This window comes from Oncorhynchus masou, chromosome 9, assembly GCF_036934945.1.
Source record: "Oncorhynchus masou masou isolate Uvic2021 chromosome 9, UVic_Omas_1.1, whole genome shotgun sequence".
Lineage (NCBI taxonomy): Eukaryota > Metazoa > Chordata > Actinopteri > Salmoniformes > Salmonidae > Oncorhynchus > Oncorhynchus masou.
This window is the reverse complement of record NC_088220.1, coordinates 51,524,734-51,542,349: the sequence shown is the minus strand read 5'-3', so window position 1 is coordinate 51,542,349 and position 17,616 is coordinate 51,524,734. Positions and strand designations below refer to the sequence as shown.

Here is a 17,616-nt window from a genome sequence, read left to right as displayed (position 1 = left end):
CTCCTCTTTCTATTCTGGTTAGCGCCAGTTTGCGCTGTTCTGTGAAGGAAGTAGTACACAGCGTTGTACGAGATCTTCGGTTTCTTGGCAATTTTTCACATGGAATAGCCTTTATTTCTCAGAACAAGAATAGACTGACGAGTTTCAGAAGAAAGTTATTTGTTTCTAGCCATTTTGAGCCTGTAATCGGACCCACAAATGCTGATGCTCCAGATATTCAACTAGTCTAAAGAAGGCCAGTTTTATTGCTTCTTTAATCAACACAACAGCCTTTTAAAATGATAAACTTGGATTAGCTAATACAACGTGCAACTGGAACACAGGAGTGATGGTTGCTGATAATGGACCTCTGTACGCCTATGTAGATATTCCATCAAAAATTTGCTGTTTCCAGCTACAATAGCCATTTACAACATTAACAATGTCTACACTGCATTTCTGATCAATTAGATGTTATTTTAATGGACAAAAAATGTGGTTTTCTTTAAAAAATAAGGAAATTTCTAAGTGACCCCAAACTTTTGAACAGTAGTGTATGTTTTGCACACATGAGTATAATTCAAATCAAATTTTATTTGTCACATACACATGGCTAGCAGATGTTAATGCGAGTGTAGCGAAATGCTTGTGCTTCTAGTTCTGACCATGCAGTAATATCTAACAAGTAATCTAACCTAACAATTTCACAACAACTTCCTTATATACACACAAATGTAAAGGCATGAATAAGAATATGTACATAAAAATACATGAAGGAGCGATGGCCGAACGGCATAGGCAAGATGCAGTAGATGGTATAGAGTACAGTATATACATATGAGATGAGTAATGTAGGGTATATAAACATTATATAAAGTGGCATTGTTTAAAGTGGCTAGTGATACATTTATTACATACATTTTTTCATTATTAAAGTGGCTAGAGATGAGTCAGTATGTTGGCAGCAGCCACTCAATGTTAGTGATGGCTGTTTAATAGTCTGATTTCCTTGAGATAGGAGCTGTTTTTCAGTCTCTCGGTCCCTGCTTTGATGCACCTGTACTGACCTCGCCTTCTGGATGATAGCGGGGTGAACAGGCAGTGGCTGGGGTGGTTGTTGTCCTTGATGATCCTTTTGGCCTTCCTGTGACATCGGGTGGTGTAGGTGTCCTGGAGGGCAGGTAGTTTGCCCCCAGTGATGCGTTGTGCAGACCTCACTACCCTCTGGAGAGCCTTACGGTTGAGGGAGGAGTAGTTGCCGTACCAGGCGTTGATACAGCTCGACAGGATGCTCTCAATTGTGCATCTGGAAAAGTTTATTTTTGTTTTTAGTGATAAGCTGAATTTCTTCAGCCTCCTGAGGTTGAAGAGGCAAGCCTTCTTTCCCACGCTGTCTGTGTGGGAGGACCATTTCAGTCTGTCCTTTCCACCTTCTCCATTACTGTTTCCTGAAGTCCACGATCATCTCCTTTGTTTTGTTGACATTGAGTGTGAGGTTATTTTCCTGACACCACACTCTGAGGGCCCTCACCTCCTCCCTGTAAGCCGTCTCGTTGTTGTCTGCAAACTTGATGATTGAGTTGGAGGCGTGCATGGCCACGCAGTCATGGGTGAACAGGGAGTACAGGAGAGGGCTGAGAACGCACCCCTGCGGGGCCCCAGTGTTGAAGATCAGCAGGGTGGAGATGTTGTTACCTACCCTCACCACCTGGGGGCGGCCCGTCAGGAAGTCCCGTACCCAGTTACACAGGGCGGGGTCGAGACCCAGGGTCTCTAACTTAATGACGAGTTTGGAGGGTACTATGGTGTTTAATGCTGAGCTGTAGTCGATGAACAGCATTCTTAGATAGGTATTCCTCTTGTCCAGGTGGGTTAGGGCAGTGTGCAGTGTGATTGCGTCGTCTGTGGACCTATTGGGGCAGTAAGCAAATTGGAGTGGGTCTAGGGTGTCAGGTAGGGTGGAGGTGATATGGTCCTTGACTAGTCTCTCAAAGCACTTCATGATGACAGAAGTGAGTGCTATGGGGCGATAGTCATTTAGCTCAGTTACCTTCGCTTTCTTGGGAACAGTAACAATGGTGGCCCTCTTAAAGCATGTGGGAACAGCAGACTGGGATAAGGAATGATTGAATATGTCCGTAAACACACCAGCCATCTGGTCTGCGCATGCTCTGAGGACGCAGCTAAGGATGCTGTCTGGGCCGGCAGCCTTGCGAGGGTTAACACGTTTGAATGTTTTACTCACGTTGGCTGCAGTGAAGGAGAGCCCGCAGGTTTTGTTAGCGGTCCGTGTCAGTGGTACTGTATTGTCCTCAAAGCGAGCAAAGAAGTTGTTTAGTTTGTCTGGGAGCAAGACATCGTGGTCTGTGATGGTGCTGGTTTTCCTTTTGTAGTCCGTGATTGACTGTAGACCCTGCCACATACCTCTAGTGTCTGAGCCATTATCAAATGCTAATAAACAAAAGTTATGAATTAAGTCACTCCTATGTAATATCCATCGATGCTAAATGTTTACGTTTTATACAGGTGTTGGACAATGCCATTGAGGGTCAGAAGATGATCGATCGATATGAAGCTCTGGCCTCGGAGCTCCTGGAGTGGATCGAGAAGACCATAGGCATCATCAGCAACCAGAAGTTTGCCAACTCCTTAACGGGTGTCCAGCAACAGCTTCAAGCCTTCACCACCTACTGCACCATTGAGAAGCCCATCAAGTAAGTCAACACTGTGCAATGACACATAAAAGTATGAATTGTATTGCATCAATTATTTTTCAATCTATAGTGGTCCTATTCATACACCAGAGGGTTTTAAACTTAAAACTTTTGTTTTATACAAATTATCACTAAATCATTTTTGGTTGCTTTGGTTTTAGGACAGGATTTAGGTTGAGTCAATAGTTGCATCCTTTTATAGTTCTTATAGCTTATGTTATATTATATAGTTATTTTCTCAGAGAATGCCTCCAGACAGATGCTTTTGATTTGTCTGATTCCCATTTGATGTGTGGTATATAATATAACTGTTGGAGTGTTCAACTAAAACCTACACATTGATGGGTGTGGGCACAGTAGTACTAGCATGAGACCCAGCATGAGGCCCCAAGCTGGCATGTCTGGCGTAACTAAGCACCCAGTTAGCCGTGCCATGTGACTCATGACCTATTTGACCAAAAGGGACTGGATCTAAGTGATGTGACACCCAAATGTGTCTCCAGACCCTTTCACTCTATGGCTAGAGGATAGACATCTCCTCTGGTGACTAGTATCTCTGAGGCCTTACCTGGCTTCTCACCCAGCCTAGTTGCCCTGGCAGCTCTCGATGGCCAGAGGTGGTCATCATATGACTCTGAAATCTGCTCAGTGATGACCACTTATTATTTAGAATTAGGTTACAATTATACAGTGTGTGGAGCTAGGCCACGTGTAATGATGAATGCCTTTGCGGTGAAGGTCACAGAGAATACATTGATGAGTCGGGTAACTTACAAGGCTGGCACAATGACTGTATGATTGTGTAACCGATGACTATGGATGAAGACCGTCATGAAAAGAAAATAACCGCCATAACCGTATTTTTGTGTGCAACGAACAGCTGACCGCAGACGGGGCGGCCGGGCATTCGTGCAGTTGTTTTGCGTTTCTGCGGTAACGTGGACTCTTTACAACGTGATGTAACTTTGTTGCTCCTTGCTGAAACAGGCAAGGTGTTGTAGCAAACAAGTCTTTGGTTGCCTAGGCAACGGCACCTCCCTGCAGCAGCACATGCAGTCAGGACAGGAGGAAAGGAGAACATTTTTGCTATTCAAACGATTTATAATGGTGACCGCGGTCATTTGGCTGACCAATAACCATCATCCAAAATTCCATGACCGTCACAACCCCAGTAATGTAATAATAAGAACAAATGCATGTCTTTTATCCATTTTTGAGCAGAGGGTTATTTTAAGGTACAGGATCTAGGATATGACACCTGTGATTTTACATTTCAAACGGATCCCACCTTGTGCAAAGTACTGTGTATCAGGGTATTTGTGAAACACACTCTCTGTCTTGTGCTAGGTTCCAGGAGAAGGGGAACCTGGAAGTGCTCCTCTTTACTATCCAAAGCAAGCTCAGAGCTAACAACCAGAAACCATACGTGCCTCATGAAGGGAAACTCATCTCTGATATCAACAAGGTAATGAATACTGGTATACATGGGAATAAGGAGTGTCTCAAATGCCTGAACAGATGATGCAATAGCTGGACATGTCTTGGCAAATATAAAATCCTTCTTTATCAGTATCAGTTTTTTTTTAAATGTAGCAAATCAGTGCAAATTACTCCTCTTTATGTTTGTCACCATGCTGCATTATGGGTACATTTTCCTCTGTTTTTCATTTGGCTAGGCGTGGGAGAGGCTGGAGAAGGCGGAGCATGAGAGAGGTGTGGCCCTACGTCAGGAGCTGATTCGCCAGGAGAAGCTGGAGCTGCTGGCCCAGCGGTTTGACCACAAGACCACCATGAGACAGGCGTGGCTCAACGAGAACCAGCGCCTCGTGTCTCAGGTAGGGGCCACAGTGACTAGTGTCTCGAACATATCAGACAGGGGCCATATCCTAACAGTCTTATAGCAATAGTCTTATAATGTAGCTGTAGATTGAGAATGAAATGTCTTTAGAATGTATTTTAAGAACAATGGCAAAGTATTGTATAACATGAATGACTTTTCAATGGGCAATGGTATATTAAGATGTATTTTCATATGACTGCATTGCCCCGACTGAGTAAACCCTTCCACAATCACCTGCCTGTAGTTAAGTGATCCTCTGCCTGACTGAATGTCCCGTCCCACCAGGATAACTTTGGCTACGATCTGCCAGCGGTGGAGGCCGCCATGAAGAAGCACGAGGCCATTGAGGCGGACATCTCGTCGTACGAGGAGCGCATCGGGGTGGTGGTGGAGCTGGCTGGGGAGATGGAGACGGAGGGCTACTATGACATCCGGCGCATCTCGGCCCGCAAGGAGAACATCCTGGGCCAGTGGAGCCTGCTGAAGGAGCTGGTGGTGGGGAGGAAGGCCCGGCTGGAGAAGAACCTGGCTCTGCAGAAGACCTTCCAGGACATGGTCTATATGATCGACTGGATGGAGGACATGCAGGTGAGACAAGTATTTTGTCATGCATTTTACGTTACATGAACACTATACTGTCTCCAAGTTGTGTCGACTCAACAGCATAGACTGTGGGTTGGCATTTGTGTGCAAATGAAATGATAATGTGGAGATATAGTACATGAAAAAACAGTGAGAAATCCTTGAGACGTTGACTTTTTAAGTTTTAGTACAGGCAGCATGGTCAGGGGAAGCACTGCTGAGAGTCAGAAAGGTGACGAAGGTCCCTCTCACCACAGGTCCAGCTCCTGTCCAAAGACTTCGGCAAGCATTTGCTGGAGGTGGACGACCTGCTGCAGAAACACAGCCTCCAGGAAGCTGACATCACTGCGCAGGCAGAGAGGGTGCAGACCCTTAACACAGCCGCTCTCAAATTCACCACCATCGAAGGTAAGACGTCAGATGGCTATGTTGCCAGATCAGCTTTAGTGAGAAGTGGAATGTGCTTTGATAACAACGAGGTGATTTTGAGGGATAAAATATTTGGATTTGATAGGATTAGAAATTCTGACTGTGCTGTTATGTCTCCCTTGGTCCTGGAAAAATGCACAGTTAAAAAAACAAATGTTTTGTGTTGAGTGTGTAGGAGTATAGTTTACTGTACATTGAGTGGTGAAGTTGGTCGTGGCACTTCCAGAGAGACCCACAAGAGGGCATTCATGACTTTCCACAACATATTTTCTGAAGATCCATTTACAATACAAAAGTGAAGGTTATTTCAATTTTGTGGATATTACATAGTTATTTTGGAAAACTTTATGCTCGTTTTATATCAGTATTAGGGTTTTTGTTTACATGCAAAATTCATTGAGTGTTTAGATACAGTCCCCCATATACATCTTTAATACAGACATGTATATTGAGTGCTATCCCCTGTCCCCTATTCTCTCTGCTTCCCAGGCTACCAGCCCTGTGACCCCCAGGTGATCTGCAACCGGGTCAACCATGTCAGCACCTGCCTGGAGGAGCTCAAGCAGCTGGCGGCCAAGCGGCGCTCGGAGCTGGAGGAGTCTCAGCACCTCTGGGCCTTCTTCCAGGAGGTGGAGGAGTCCGAGGCCTGGATCCGCGAGAAGAGTTCCATCCTTGTCACCCAGACCTGCGGCAAGGACTTGAGCAGTGTGCTGCGGCTGCTCCAGAAACACAAGACCCTGGCTGGGGAGCTGCTGGCCCACCGCTCCCTCCTCCAACAGACCATGAAGAAGGGCAAGCAGATCCTGATGGAGAAGAGTTTCGGCACGGGGGGCATCCAGGAGCGCATCATGGAGGTGAAAGGGGAGTGGAAGAGGCTGGAGGACCAGGCGGCGCAGAGACTGGGCCACCTGCAGGAGGCACTCAATTTCTTCCAGTTCAGCACAGAGACGGACGACCTGCTGGCCTGGCTGCAGGACGCCTACCGCCTGGTTTCCAGCGAGGACTTTGGCCACGATGAGTACTCCACCCAGTCACTGCTCAAGAAGCACCGGGGTGTGTGCGAGGCCGTGGACAAGCACCGGATGCACGTGGTAACTCTGCGCAAACACATGGTGGCGCTGCCACTGCATTACCGGGAGCTGGACGAGGTGCAGTCGAGAATGGGCGAGGCGGAGCAGCTGTACGCCGAGGTGGCCGAGGTGGCTGTCCTGAGGCAGCAGTGGCTGCATGACGCGCTGGCCGTCTACCTCATGTTCAGCGAGGTCAACGCCTGCGAGGTGTGGATCGACGAGAAGGAGCAGTGGCTCAACAAGATGGAGGTTCCAGAGAGGCTGGAGGACGTAGAGGTCATAGCCCACAGGTACAGCTCCCGTCTGGGGTGGAGATCATAGGGAGAATGTTAGATTTAAGTCATGCTTTTAGTTCTAAAGTTAGTCCCGCGTTTTTCGGGAATCCGTTGCTTTGAACCCTCCCCTCATAAGGCCGACATAACACTGTCATAGGAATGTCATAATCAGTCATATCTAACTGATGGCTCTATTGCGTTTAAAACACACATTCTCCCTCCTCTCATGTCACACTCTCTGTAGGTTTGAGAGCCTGGACCAGGAGATGAACAGCCTGATGGGAAGGATCCTGGACGTGAACCAGATAGTGCAGCAGCTCCTGGACAGTGGTCACCCCAGCTCGACAGAGGTTAGAGGCTGCCAGGACCACCTCAACAGCAGGTAACCCACCCCACTGTTCTCTGACTGATCAACTCTGGGGTGTATTTCACTAGGAACCAAACAGAAGCAAAAGGTCAAAACGGGGAAGGACTAACCTGAACTTTACCAACAACAATGTATTGTTACAGTTTGCTATGGTCTGCAGCAATCAATGCACCCCAGGTCTATTCCACAACAAGACAATATGTGATGAAAATGTGACTTATCTGCATTGCGAAATAACATGGGAATTATGTTTAGTTGGATAGAGATTCATCAACACGGGTCATTTATTACAAAACTAAACACTACATAGGCTGCGTTTATACTGGCAGCCCAATTCTGAAAATAGCTGAACTGATTGGTCAAAAGACCAATTAATAAAAATAAATTAAAAGATCAGAATTGGGAAGCCTGTGTAAACACAGCCATAGAAACACATCTGTCAATCTATGTACAACACATGGTGCGCAGTGCATTTATGATTTTTTTCTCCCAAAGTGTTCCAGTTACCTCATTGTTAGTTAATTTCCTGCCAAATAAGGAAGGGGGGGGGGGGTGATCACATGCTGACCACGATGATCACATGCTCCCTGCTGATAGAACTGGAAGGGGACCAGAGACCCTAGTGACACCATGGTGACACAGACAGACAGATCCAGGGCCAGGGTAGTGGATGATGGCTTTGGTGAAATGCTACAGTGGCCCAGTTCCTCCTGACCTTGGCATACAGAGCCTATCTCAGGGTGACCATCTGTGTCGACTGCCTACCACACCGGGTGCAAGACCAACATGCCCAAAATGTGTTCTCTTTGGCTTTACTATATTCTCCCTCAGTCTCAAACTGTTATGGTTTTAGTTGTGACTAAGTATAGCATTCATGGATATTGTACATATCTATGACATAGTTTTGGTAAACTTTGTCCTCTCTTGTTCAGGTTTGCTTCATGTTTTGACTATATCTGGTCAATGGTCCAATATATTGTTGCTACCCTTTGAAGCCTCTGGCTTGGGGGTTTTGGCATGACGTCATGTTGGATATGCTTTGCTGAATGAGTATAATTCATGCCTGTTCTTTTGCATGAGGACCATATTAATTGGCGTGGAAACAGGCTAGACACAGCCTGTGTCAAGACAAAGACAAAACCCTTTGAGATGCAAATGACAACTAACAAACGAAACCAATGTCCCTTATTAATGCATTCGATCAATTGCACTATTGATTCCATCCTCTTGGGCTCTGTTGGTAAGTGAAAATAATATATATTTGAATAGTCTATATATTTTTCAAACATGAATTATGACAATTGTAACAATAGTTAGTACTTAGTGTATGTTTTAGTATACTGACTGAATTATATGTGAATTAAAAGCTTAAAACAGATGCAGACTGACCCAGCCCCCTTCCCCACCCCTGCGCCCCTGTCTGTCCCCCCTCTCCCTACCACTGTGCCCCTTCCTATTAACCCCACACCCCCGGGCCCCTGTCTGCCCACTCCCCACCACTGTGCCCCTGTCTGTTACGTCCCCCTCCCCACCACTGTGCCCCTGTCTGTTACGTCCCCCTCCCCACCACTGTTCCCCTGTCTGTTACGTCCCCCTCCCCACCCATGTGCCCCTGTCTGACCTCACCACCCCTGTGCCCCCTGTCTGTTACGTCCCCCTCCCCACCCCGGTGGCCTTGTCTTTCCCCTCCCCCTCCCCACCCATGTGCCCCTGTCTGGCCTCCCCACCCATGTGCCCCTGTCTGACCTCCCCTCCCCTGTGCCCCCTGTCTGTCCCCTCTAGATGGAACCGCATCGTGGAGATGGTGGAGCAGAAGAAGGATCACCTGGACTCTGTCCTCCGTCTCCAGAACTACCTGCTGGAGTGTGCTGAGATCAAGTCTCAGATCCAGGAGAAGCGCAAGGCCATCGACGCCACTCAGTACGTGGGCAGTGACCTGGGCGGGGTGCTGGCCCTGCAGCGCCGACTCTCCACCATGGACGGGGCCCTGGCCGTGCTGGAGCCCAAGCTGCTTCACCTGCAGCAGGAGGCAGAGGAGCTGGCCATCTCGCACCCGGCCAAGGCCATGGAGGTCCTGGAGCACTTCGAGGGCATCAGTGTAGAGTGGGAGGAGCTGAAGCGCACGCTGCAGGGCTGCGAGGACTCTCTGATGGTGGCGGGGCGGCTGCAGCAGTTCATCCAGGACCTGGACTCCTTCCTGACGTGGCTGGTGCACACGCAGACGGCAGCAGCTAGCGACGAGCTGCCCAACGCGCTGGAGGAGGCCGAGAGGCTGATCAACCGCCACGCGGCGCTGAAGGAGGAGATCGGGAGGTACGAGGAGGACTACGAGCGGCTGCAGGCGGTCAATGAGCTGCTGGAGGCCGAGGAGGCTCCGCTGCCATACGCGGCGCTGCAGCAGTGGCTCCAGAAGCTGGATGTGGGCTGGAACAAGCTGCTGGAGATGTGGGAGAGCCGGAGGGAGGTGCTGGTGCAGGCGCACATCTTCCACCTCTTCCTGAGGGACGTCAAGCAGGCCGAGGCCTTCCTCAACAACCAGGTCAGTTAACCTCTTGTTGGACATCCCAATACCAGTATATCTATCAGCAATATCTAGTAGTTAGGCCGACATACTGTATGTTATGTGCTGAGTCAATTCATCCCAAATCATCTTCAGCTAATCTGTGTTATTAGTCAGTAATTCCTACTAAACATGAATAGCTAAAGACGGTACAATATGACTTCTGACTGTACTAGATTTGGATGCTGTGGAAGCGCAGTGCTATTACAGTGAGGGTCAGTGCTATTACAGTGAGGGTCAGTGCTATTACAGTGAGGGTCAGTGCTATTACAGTGAGGGTCAGTGCTATTACAGTGAGGGTCAGTGCTATTACAGTGAGGGTCAGTGCTATTGCAGTGAGGGTCAGTGCTATTGCAGTGAGGGTCAGTGCTATTGCAGTGAGGGTCAGTGCTATTGCAGTGAGGGTCAGTGCTATTGCAGTGAGGGTCAGTGCTATTGCAGTGAGGGTCAGTGCTATTGCAGTGAGGGTCAGTGCTATTGCAGTGAGGGTCAGTGCTATTGCAGTGAGGGTCAGTGCTATTGCAGTGAGTGGCCAGTGTTCTATAGATGTTATCATGGCAGGGAAAACCCCAGGAATGCAATCTTAGAAAACAAGGTGCTATCTAGAACCTAAATGGGTTCTTCGGCTGTCCCCATAGGAGAACCCTTTGAATCATTATTTTTTGTTTCAAGTAGCTCCCTTTTGAGTTCCATGTAGAACCCTATACACAGAGGGAACACAACAGAGTTCTAACTGGAACCAAAAAGTGTTCTACCTGGAATCGAAAAGGGTGTGGAAAGGGCATTGTGGAAATAATCAGAGGGATATTTTTATAGTTACACACAGCACAGTATACAGTGTGCCTGTGATCCCTAGCCTAGATGTAGAATTCATAGGTGGCTCCATAGCAGGAAATCCCAGCAAGATGTGATATTGGATATGACAGCACAACCAACGACCAGTCATAAACCTGCAACATTGCAGGACTGCAGCAAAACTAGTAGCTATCTTCTTGCACACTTGTCAGGATTTGGCCAGGGTTGTTCCGGGTTTTGGTCAGTAGATGTCCCCATTGTGCTTTTTGACCTTATGTTTTTTCCCTTGTTCCCCATTATTAATTGCACCTGTGCCTCGTTTCCCCTGATTGTATTTAAACCCTTTGTTTCCCTCAGTTCTGTGCTCTGTGTTTGTATGTTAGCACCCAGCCCTAGTGTTCTGTGTATTCTTGTCGTTTCCAGTGGATGCTCTTGTGGATTTCTGTTTTTATTTTTGAGTATCTTTTGAGGCCTTTTGTGCTATACCTACCACCTTTTGGATTTGCCATTTTTTGTATTATAGGACTTTTTTACTTTATTAAATACACCGTCTTAAGTACTGCTGTGTCTGCCTCATCTTCTGGGTTCTGCTGACTATTCGTGGCTCAGTTGGTTAAGTGACTGTTTCTCACTCCAGAGACCCAGGTTCGTAACCAGGTCCTGACAACACTATTGTGAGGGAGGCAAAGCTTTGGCAATTTGGTCTTCACTGTGCCTATTAGGGTTCACAGGCTTGAGTGTCTGTATGTGGGTGTTTTATACAGTACAATTGATCATGTTAAAATGTAAAAAAAGCAAAGTTTCCCCCCACATACCACATAAGAGCTTACTACAGTAATATTTCCATTTTTCTCTCTCAGTTTTACTTATATTCCCTCTACTCTCTTATACATTCATAAACGCTTTACTGACGTGGGGTTCTAACTCTGTCCATTCTCCCCGTCCCCCTCCAGGAGTCAGCCTTGGCCCACGTTGAGCTCCCCGCCACGGTGGAGACGGTGGAGGCTGCCATCAAGAAGCACAAGGACTTCACCACCACCATGGAGCTCAACCTGCATCGCATCAAGGCTGTCATCGAGGCCGGAGAGAGCCTCATTAGCCAGAGCAACATCTACTCGGACCGTATCAGGGAGCGTGTGGACACCCTCACTAACAGGTGGGTGGCGACATATAGGAGGATTGTTCTTGTCTGACCATGCTGTTGTATGTCAAAGCCATGTACAATCTTTCTTAAACATCTTTGACTATACATAGAAGAGCACGGAGGCATGAGAATGAAATGTGAGCTTTGTCCGATCCATATAGCAGCATGGCTGAATATTGACATGTCCTTATTTATACAGGGGAGGGCGCTATGGTAAAGTCTGAAAAGCATGAGGTAAAGGTAGAGGTGTCACTTGTCAGGCACGATACCATACAGTACCAGTCGAAAGTTTGGACTCACCTACTCTTTCCAGGGTTTTTCTTTATTTGTGACAATTTTCTACATTGTAACATAATAGTGAAGACATCAAAACTATGACATAACACACATGGAATCATGTAGCAACCGAAAAAGTGTTTATCAAATCAAAATATATTTTAGATTTTAGATTCTTCGAAGTAGCCACCCTTTGCCTCGATGACAGCTATTCTGCACGCTATTCTATCAACCAGCTTCATGAGGTAGTCACCTGAAATTTGCCTTTCAATTAACAGGTGTGCATTGTTAATTTGTGGAATTTCTTTCCTTCTTAATTTCCTTCTTAACTGAGCCAATCAGTTTTGTTGTGACAAGGTAGGGTTGGCATACAGAAGATAGCCCTATTTGGTAAATTACCAAGTCCATATTATGGCAGGGACAGCTCAAATAAGCAAAGAGAAACAGTCCATCACTACTTTAATACATGAAGGTCAGTCAATACAGAACATTTCAAGAACTTTTAAAGTTTCTTCAGGTGCAGTTGCAAAAACCATCAAGTTCTATGATGAAACTGGCTCTCATGAGGACCACCACAAGGAAAGGAAGACCCAGAGTTACCTCTGCTGCTGCGGATAAGTTCATTAGAGTTAACTGCACCTCAGATTGCAGCCCAAATAAATGCTTCACAGTGTTCAAGGAACAGACACATCTCAACATCAACTGTTCAGTAACAGACACATCTCAACATCAACTGTTCAGAGGAGACTGTGTGAATCAGGCCTTCATGGTTGAATTGCTGCAAAGAAACCACTACTAAAGGACACCAATAATAAGAAGAGACTTGCTTGGGCCAAGAAACACGAGCAATGGACATTAGACTGGTGGAAATCTGTCCTTTGGTCTGATGAGTCCAAATTAGAGATTTTTGGTTCCAACCGTCGTGCCGTTGTGAGACGCAGCGTAGGTGAATGAATGATTTCCGCATGTGTGGTTCCCACCGTGAAGCATGGAGGAGGAGGTGTGATGGTGTAGGTGATGGTGTAGGGGTGCTTTGCTAGTGACACTGTCAGTGATTTATTTAGAATTCAAGGCACACTTAACCAGCATGGTTACCACAGCATTCTGCAGCGATACGCCGTCCCACCTGCTTTGCTCTTAGTGGGACTATAATTTGATTTCAACAGGACAATGACCTAAACACACCTCCAGGTTATATAAGGACTATTTGACCAAGGAGAGTGATGAATTGCTGCATCAGATGACCTGTCCTCCACAATCACCCAACCTCAACCCAATTGAGATGGTTTGGGATGAGTTGGACCGCAGAGGGAATGAAAAGCATCCAACAAGTGCTCAGCATATGCAGGAACTCATTCAAGACTTTTGGGAAAGCATTCCCGATGAAGCTGGTTGAGAGAATGCCAAGATTGTGCAAAGCTGTCATCAAGGCAAAGGGTGATTTTGAAGAATCTAAATTAGAAAACATATTTTGAATTGTTTAACATTTTTTGTTGGTTACTACATGATTCATAGTTTCATAGTTATGATGTCTTCACTATTATTCTACAATGTAGAACATAGTGAAAATAAAGAAAAACCCTTGAATGAGTGGGTGTGTCCAAACTTTTGACTGGTACATTATATGAATGCACTATGGGTATTGAAATATTAAAATGCTGTTCAAATATGAGTTAGTTATACTGTAGTGATAACGAAGTGGTCTTTAGTAGCAGGTGGGCTTCACAAACACCACGGTACACAGAGGAGACAAAGCATAAGCAACCGAAAAGAAACTCCCCTCGTTGATACTTTCTTTAACAGCAGAGCATGACATTCATACTGATGGGTGAGGCAAGGAGGGGCCTAGTCACCCCGTATTCAGCTCTCCACCCCAACAATAGCATGGGGCGACCACATGTTAGGGAGATATTTAGATGAGACCGTTGCGGCCGACTCATGTCTTTACAATGTACTGTTGTTCATTGTTGCTCGGTGTGCTGCACCAAAGCCATCGACGTCATGGACTTACAGTTGCAGATACCAGTAGAGTGATTGATGAAGTGTGTGGATGAATCGAGCAGTGTGTGAATGAATGGCTTTATGTTTCTCTCCTCCACAGAGGCAACCAGAACCGGGAATTGGCCCAACAGTGGCTGGAGAGGCTCAACGGCCAGTGGGGGCTCCAGAGGTTACTACAGGACTGCCACGAGGTAGGACAAAACACAAATAGTGTCATGACCAACACTGGCATATCAATAACCAATGGGATGTTGTATGGGTTCATAAAATGGCTGGGGTACAGAGCTATACTGTACTGTACATGTCTCTGCCTGGGACCTCATGGGGTCAGGCTTAAACCTCCAGATGAATATCATATTGCGGGATCCTTCAGTGATATAAACTGAAACTCTGCTTAGCTGGCTGGGTTCTTGTCCTTCCTCAATCTTTATATCAGGGGTGACAAAATTGTTAATTTGTTTCAATGTAAGTTGAAGGATTTGAGCCAGCCGGCTGCTGGGTTAGATGCTTAACTTGGGGATGTGAGTGACAGACGAACTTGACTCATCTGAAGTTCCGACGTGATTGGCTGTTGCTGGATCTTTCTGACAAGACAGTCCACTTCTGGCAAACCCGTTGAGAGGGCTGACCTAGTTTGTTGGATACTTGTCATACGGTTGTCATTTGGTTGCAAAGGAAGATGATGCTTTGCTGTGACATGACTTTGACTGCCATGTTGAAGCTGTGATGTGAGTCAGGACAGCCATATTCAGTGTCCAGTGCCCAACCTGGATGCATCAGCTGTATCAGGGGTTCCTGAGTGGTGAAGAGTCGCTGCAGACCCTGGTTCGATTCCAGGCTGTATCGCAAGCGGCCGTGATTCGGAGTCCCATAGGGCGGCGCACAATTGGCCCAGCGTCGTCCGGGTTAGGGTTTGGCCTGGGTAGTAAATAAGAATTTGTTCTTAACTGACTTGCTTAGTTTAATAAAATGTTTTAAATGAAAGGGTATTATAGTGTGCCCCAGAGCTACCCTACCTAACCCGGAGCTTTATTCCGTTTCTGCAACTTTCTCTCTGCCTGCCCTGCATTGAATAATTCACCACCACCTCCCTTCATTGTTTGTTCAAGGGAAAGGGCAGTGTATCTGTGTGAGAAGGCTTCACTGCCCGTGTGTGGCCTACTGTATGAGAGGGATACACACTACAACAGTTTGTACGAACGTGCAGAACCAAGTCGGTAGTGTGTTCTTAACTTTTACGCTTTCTATACAGCTGTACTGGCTTGGGAAGAAAGGGATGATGCACGTCCAGCGGCTGGTTTTTACCCTGCTCCATTCTGAACCACAATTCTAGCAGAATTCTAGACTTTCCTAGTTCACTTGTCTAATGGTAGCGTCCCAAAAAACGTAGTGCAATATCCACTTTGAAGGGAATCGTTTCCCTATAGATATGAGATGGCCCTGTTTAGCTCTATCTATCCTGTTCTTTGAGTGAGATGGTAAGATGGAGCCATGAGGGGGAGGCCTGGTCACCCTGGTGATGACCCCCATGTAGTGACATCACATTGACCTGACTGTGGACTGGAGGCAGAGGCTCATCATCTCTAATAGCAGTGTTCCCACTGGAGTCCATTTGATGAGCGCCATTCCTATACTTCCACAATCTGTTGCCTCCCAGTCTGCACATGGGCCCAATTCATTTGGAGTCCCAGGGGTGCTTTCTGCCTGTGATCCCCACTGAGCTCCTCTGGTCAGGAGGGCAGCATCCAGGGGTGAAAGGTTGAGGGGAAAAGCGGGGGCGTTGGAGAGGAATATGCCATGAACCCTTTGCACGACAGCAGAGCAGTAAATCTATCAAACCACAAATACAGTGGGGCAAAAAAGTATTTAGGCAGTACCAATTGTGCAAGTTCTCCCACTTAAAAAGATGAGGCCTGTAATTTTCATCATAGGTACACTTCAACTATGACAGACCAAATGAGAAAAACAAAATCCAGAAAATCACATTGTAGGATTTTTTATGAATTTATTTGCAAATTATGGTGGAAAATAAGTATTTGGTCACCTACAAACAAGCAAGATTTCTGGCTCTCACAGACCTGTAACTTCTTCTTTAAGAGGCTCCTCTGTCCTCCACTCGTTACCTGTATTAATGGCACCTGTTTGAACTTGTTATCAGTATAAAAGACAAAAGTCCACAACCTCAAACAGTCACACTCCAAACTCCACTATGTCCAAGACCAAAGAGCTGTCAAAGGACACCAGAAACACAATTGTAGACCTGCACCAGGCTGGGAAGACTGAATCTGCAATAGGTAAGCAGCTTGGTTTGAAGAAATCAACTGTGGGAGCAATTATTAGGAAATGGAAGACATACAAGACCACTGATAATCTCCCTTGATCTGGGGCTCCTCGCAAGATTTCACCCCGTGGGGTCAAAATGATCACAAGAACGGTGAGCAAAAATCCCAGAACCACACGGGGGGACCTAGTGAATGACCTGCAGAGAGCTGGGACCAAAGTAACAAAGCCTACCATCAGTAACACACTACGCCGCCAGGGACTCAAATCCTGCAGTGCCAGACGTGTCCCCCTGCTTAAGCCAGTACATGTACAGGCCTGTCTGAAGTTTGCTAGAGAGCATTTGGATGATCCAGAAGAAGATTGGGAGAATGTCATATGGTCAGATGAAACCAAAATAGAAGGTTTTGGTAAAAACTCAACTCGTCGTGTTTGGAGGACACAGAATGCTGAGTTGCATCCAAAGAACACCAAACCTACTGTGAAGCATGGGGGTGGAAACATCATGCTTTGGGGCTGTTTTTCTGCAACGGGACCAGGACAACTGATCCGTGTAAAGGAAAGAATGAATGGGGCCATGTATCGTGAGATTTTGAGTGAAAACCTCCTTCCATCAGCAAGGGCATTGAAGATGAAACGTGGCTGGGTCTTTCAGCCATGACAATGATCCCAAACACACCGCCCGGGCAACGAAGGAGTGGCTTCGTAAGAAGCATTTCAAGGTCCTGGAGTGGCCTAGCCAGTCTCCAGATCTCAACCCCATAGAAAATCTTTGGAGGGAGTTGAAAGTCTGTGTTGCCCAGCAACGGCCCCAAAACATCACTGCTCGAGAGGAGATCTGCATGGAGGAATGGGCCAAAATACCAGCAACAGTGTGTGAAAACCTTGTGAAGACTTACAGAAAACGTTTGACCTCTGTCATTGCCAACAAAGGGTATATAACAAAGTATTGAGATGAACTTTGGTTATTGACCAAATACTTATTTTCCACCATAATTTGCAAATAAATTCATTAAAATTCCTACAATGTGATTTTCTGGATTTTTTTTTTTCATTTTGTCTGTCACAGTTGAAGTGTACCTATGAAGAAAATTACAGGCCTCTCTCATATTTTTAAGTGGGAGAACTTGCACAATTGGTGGCTGACTAAATACGTTTTTGCCCCACTGTATATCATCCCTCCCTACCTCCATCTTTCTCTGTCCCCTTACCCCCCCCACCCCCCGCTCAGTGATGTAATTTCAAGTGCAGAGCATTCCCCCTGATGACGCCTCACAGCAGAGTAGGATCTTTCTCTCTCTCTC

The 17,616-nt window shown here is 46.5% G+C and overlaps 1 protein-coding gene across 3 annotated transcripts in view; it reads left to right on the top strand.

Moving 5' to 3' along the window:
• Positions 1-17,616, top strand: part of LOC135546135 (spectrin beta chain, non-erythrocytic 4-like) — a 53,739-nt gene that overhangs the window by 6,151 nt on the left and 29,972 nt on the right. For all 3 annotated transcript variants that reach the window (XM_064974314.1, XM_064974315.1, XM_064974313.1), the window contains exons 8-17: positions 2,506-2,693; positions 4,041-4,158; positions 4,370-4,528; positions 4,819-5,121; positions 5,373-5,523; positions 6,034-6,904; positions 7,134-7,271; positions 9,039-9,795; positions 11,565-11,767; positions 14,133-14,223. In XM_064974314.1, coding sequence (XP_064830386.1) covers positions 2,506-2,693; positions 4,041-4,158; positions 4,370-4,528; positions 4,819-5,121; positions 5,373-5,523; positions 6,034-6,904; positions 7,134-7,271; positions 9,039-9,795; positions 11,565-11,767; positions 14,133-14,223 — 2,979 coding nt within the window. The remainder of the gene's footprint in view (positions 1-2,505; positions 2,694-4,040; positions 4,159-4,369; positions 4,529-4,818; positions 5,122-5,372; positions 5,524-6,033; positions 6,905-7,133; positions 7,272-9,038; positions 9,796-11,564; positions 11,768-14,132; positions 14,224-17,616) is intronic.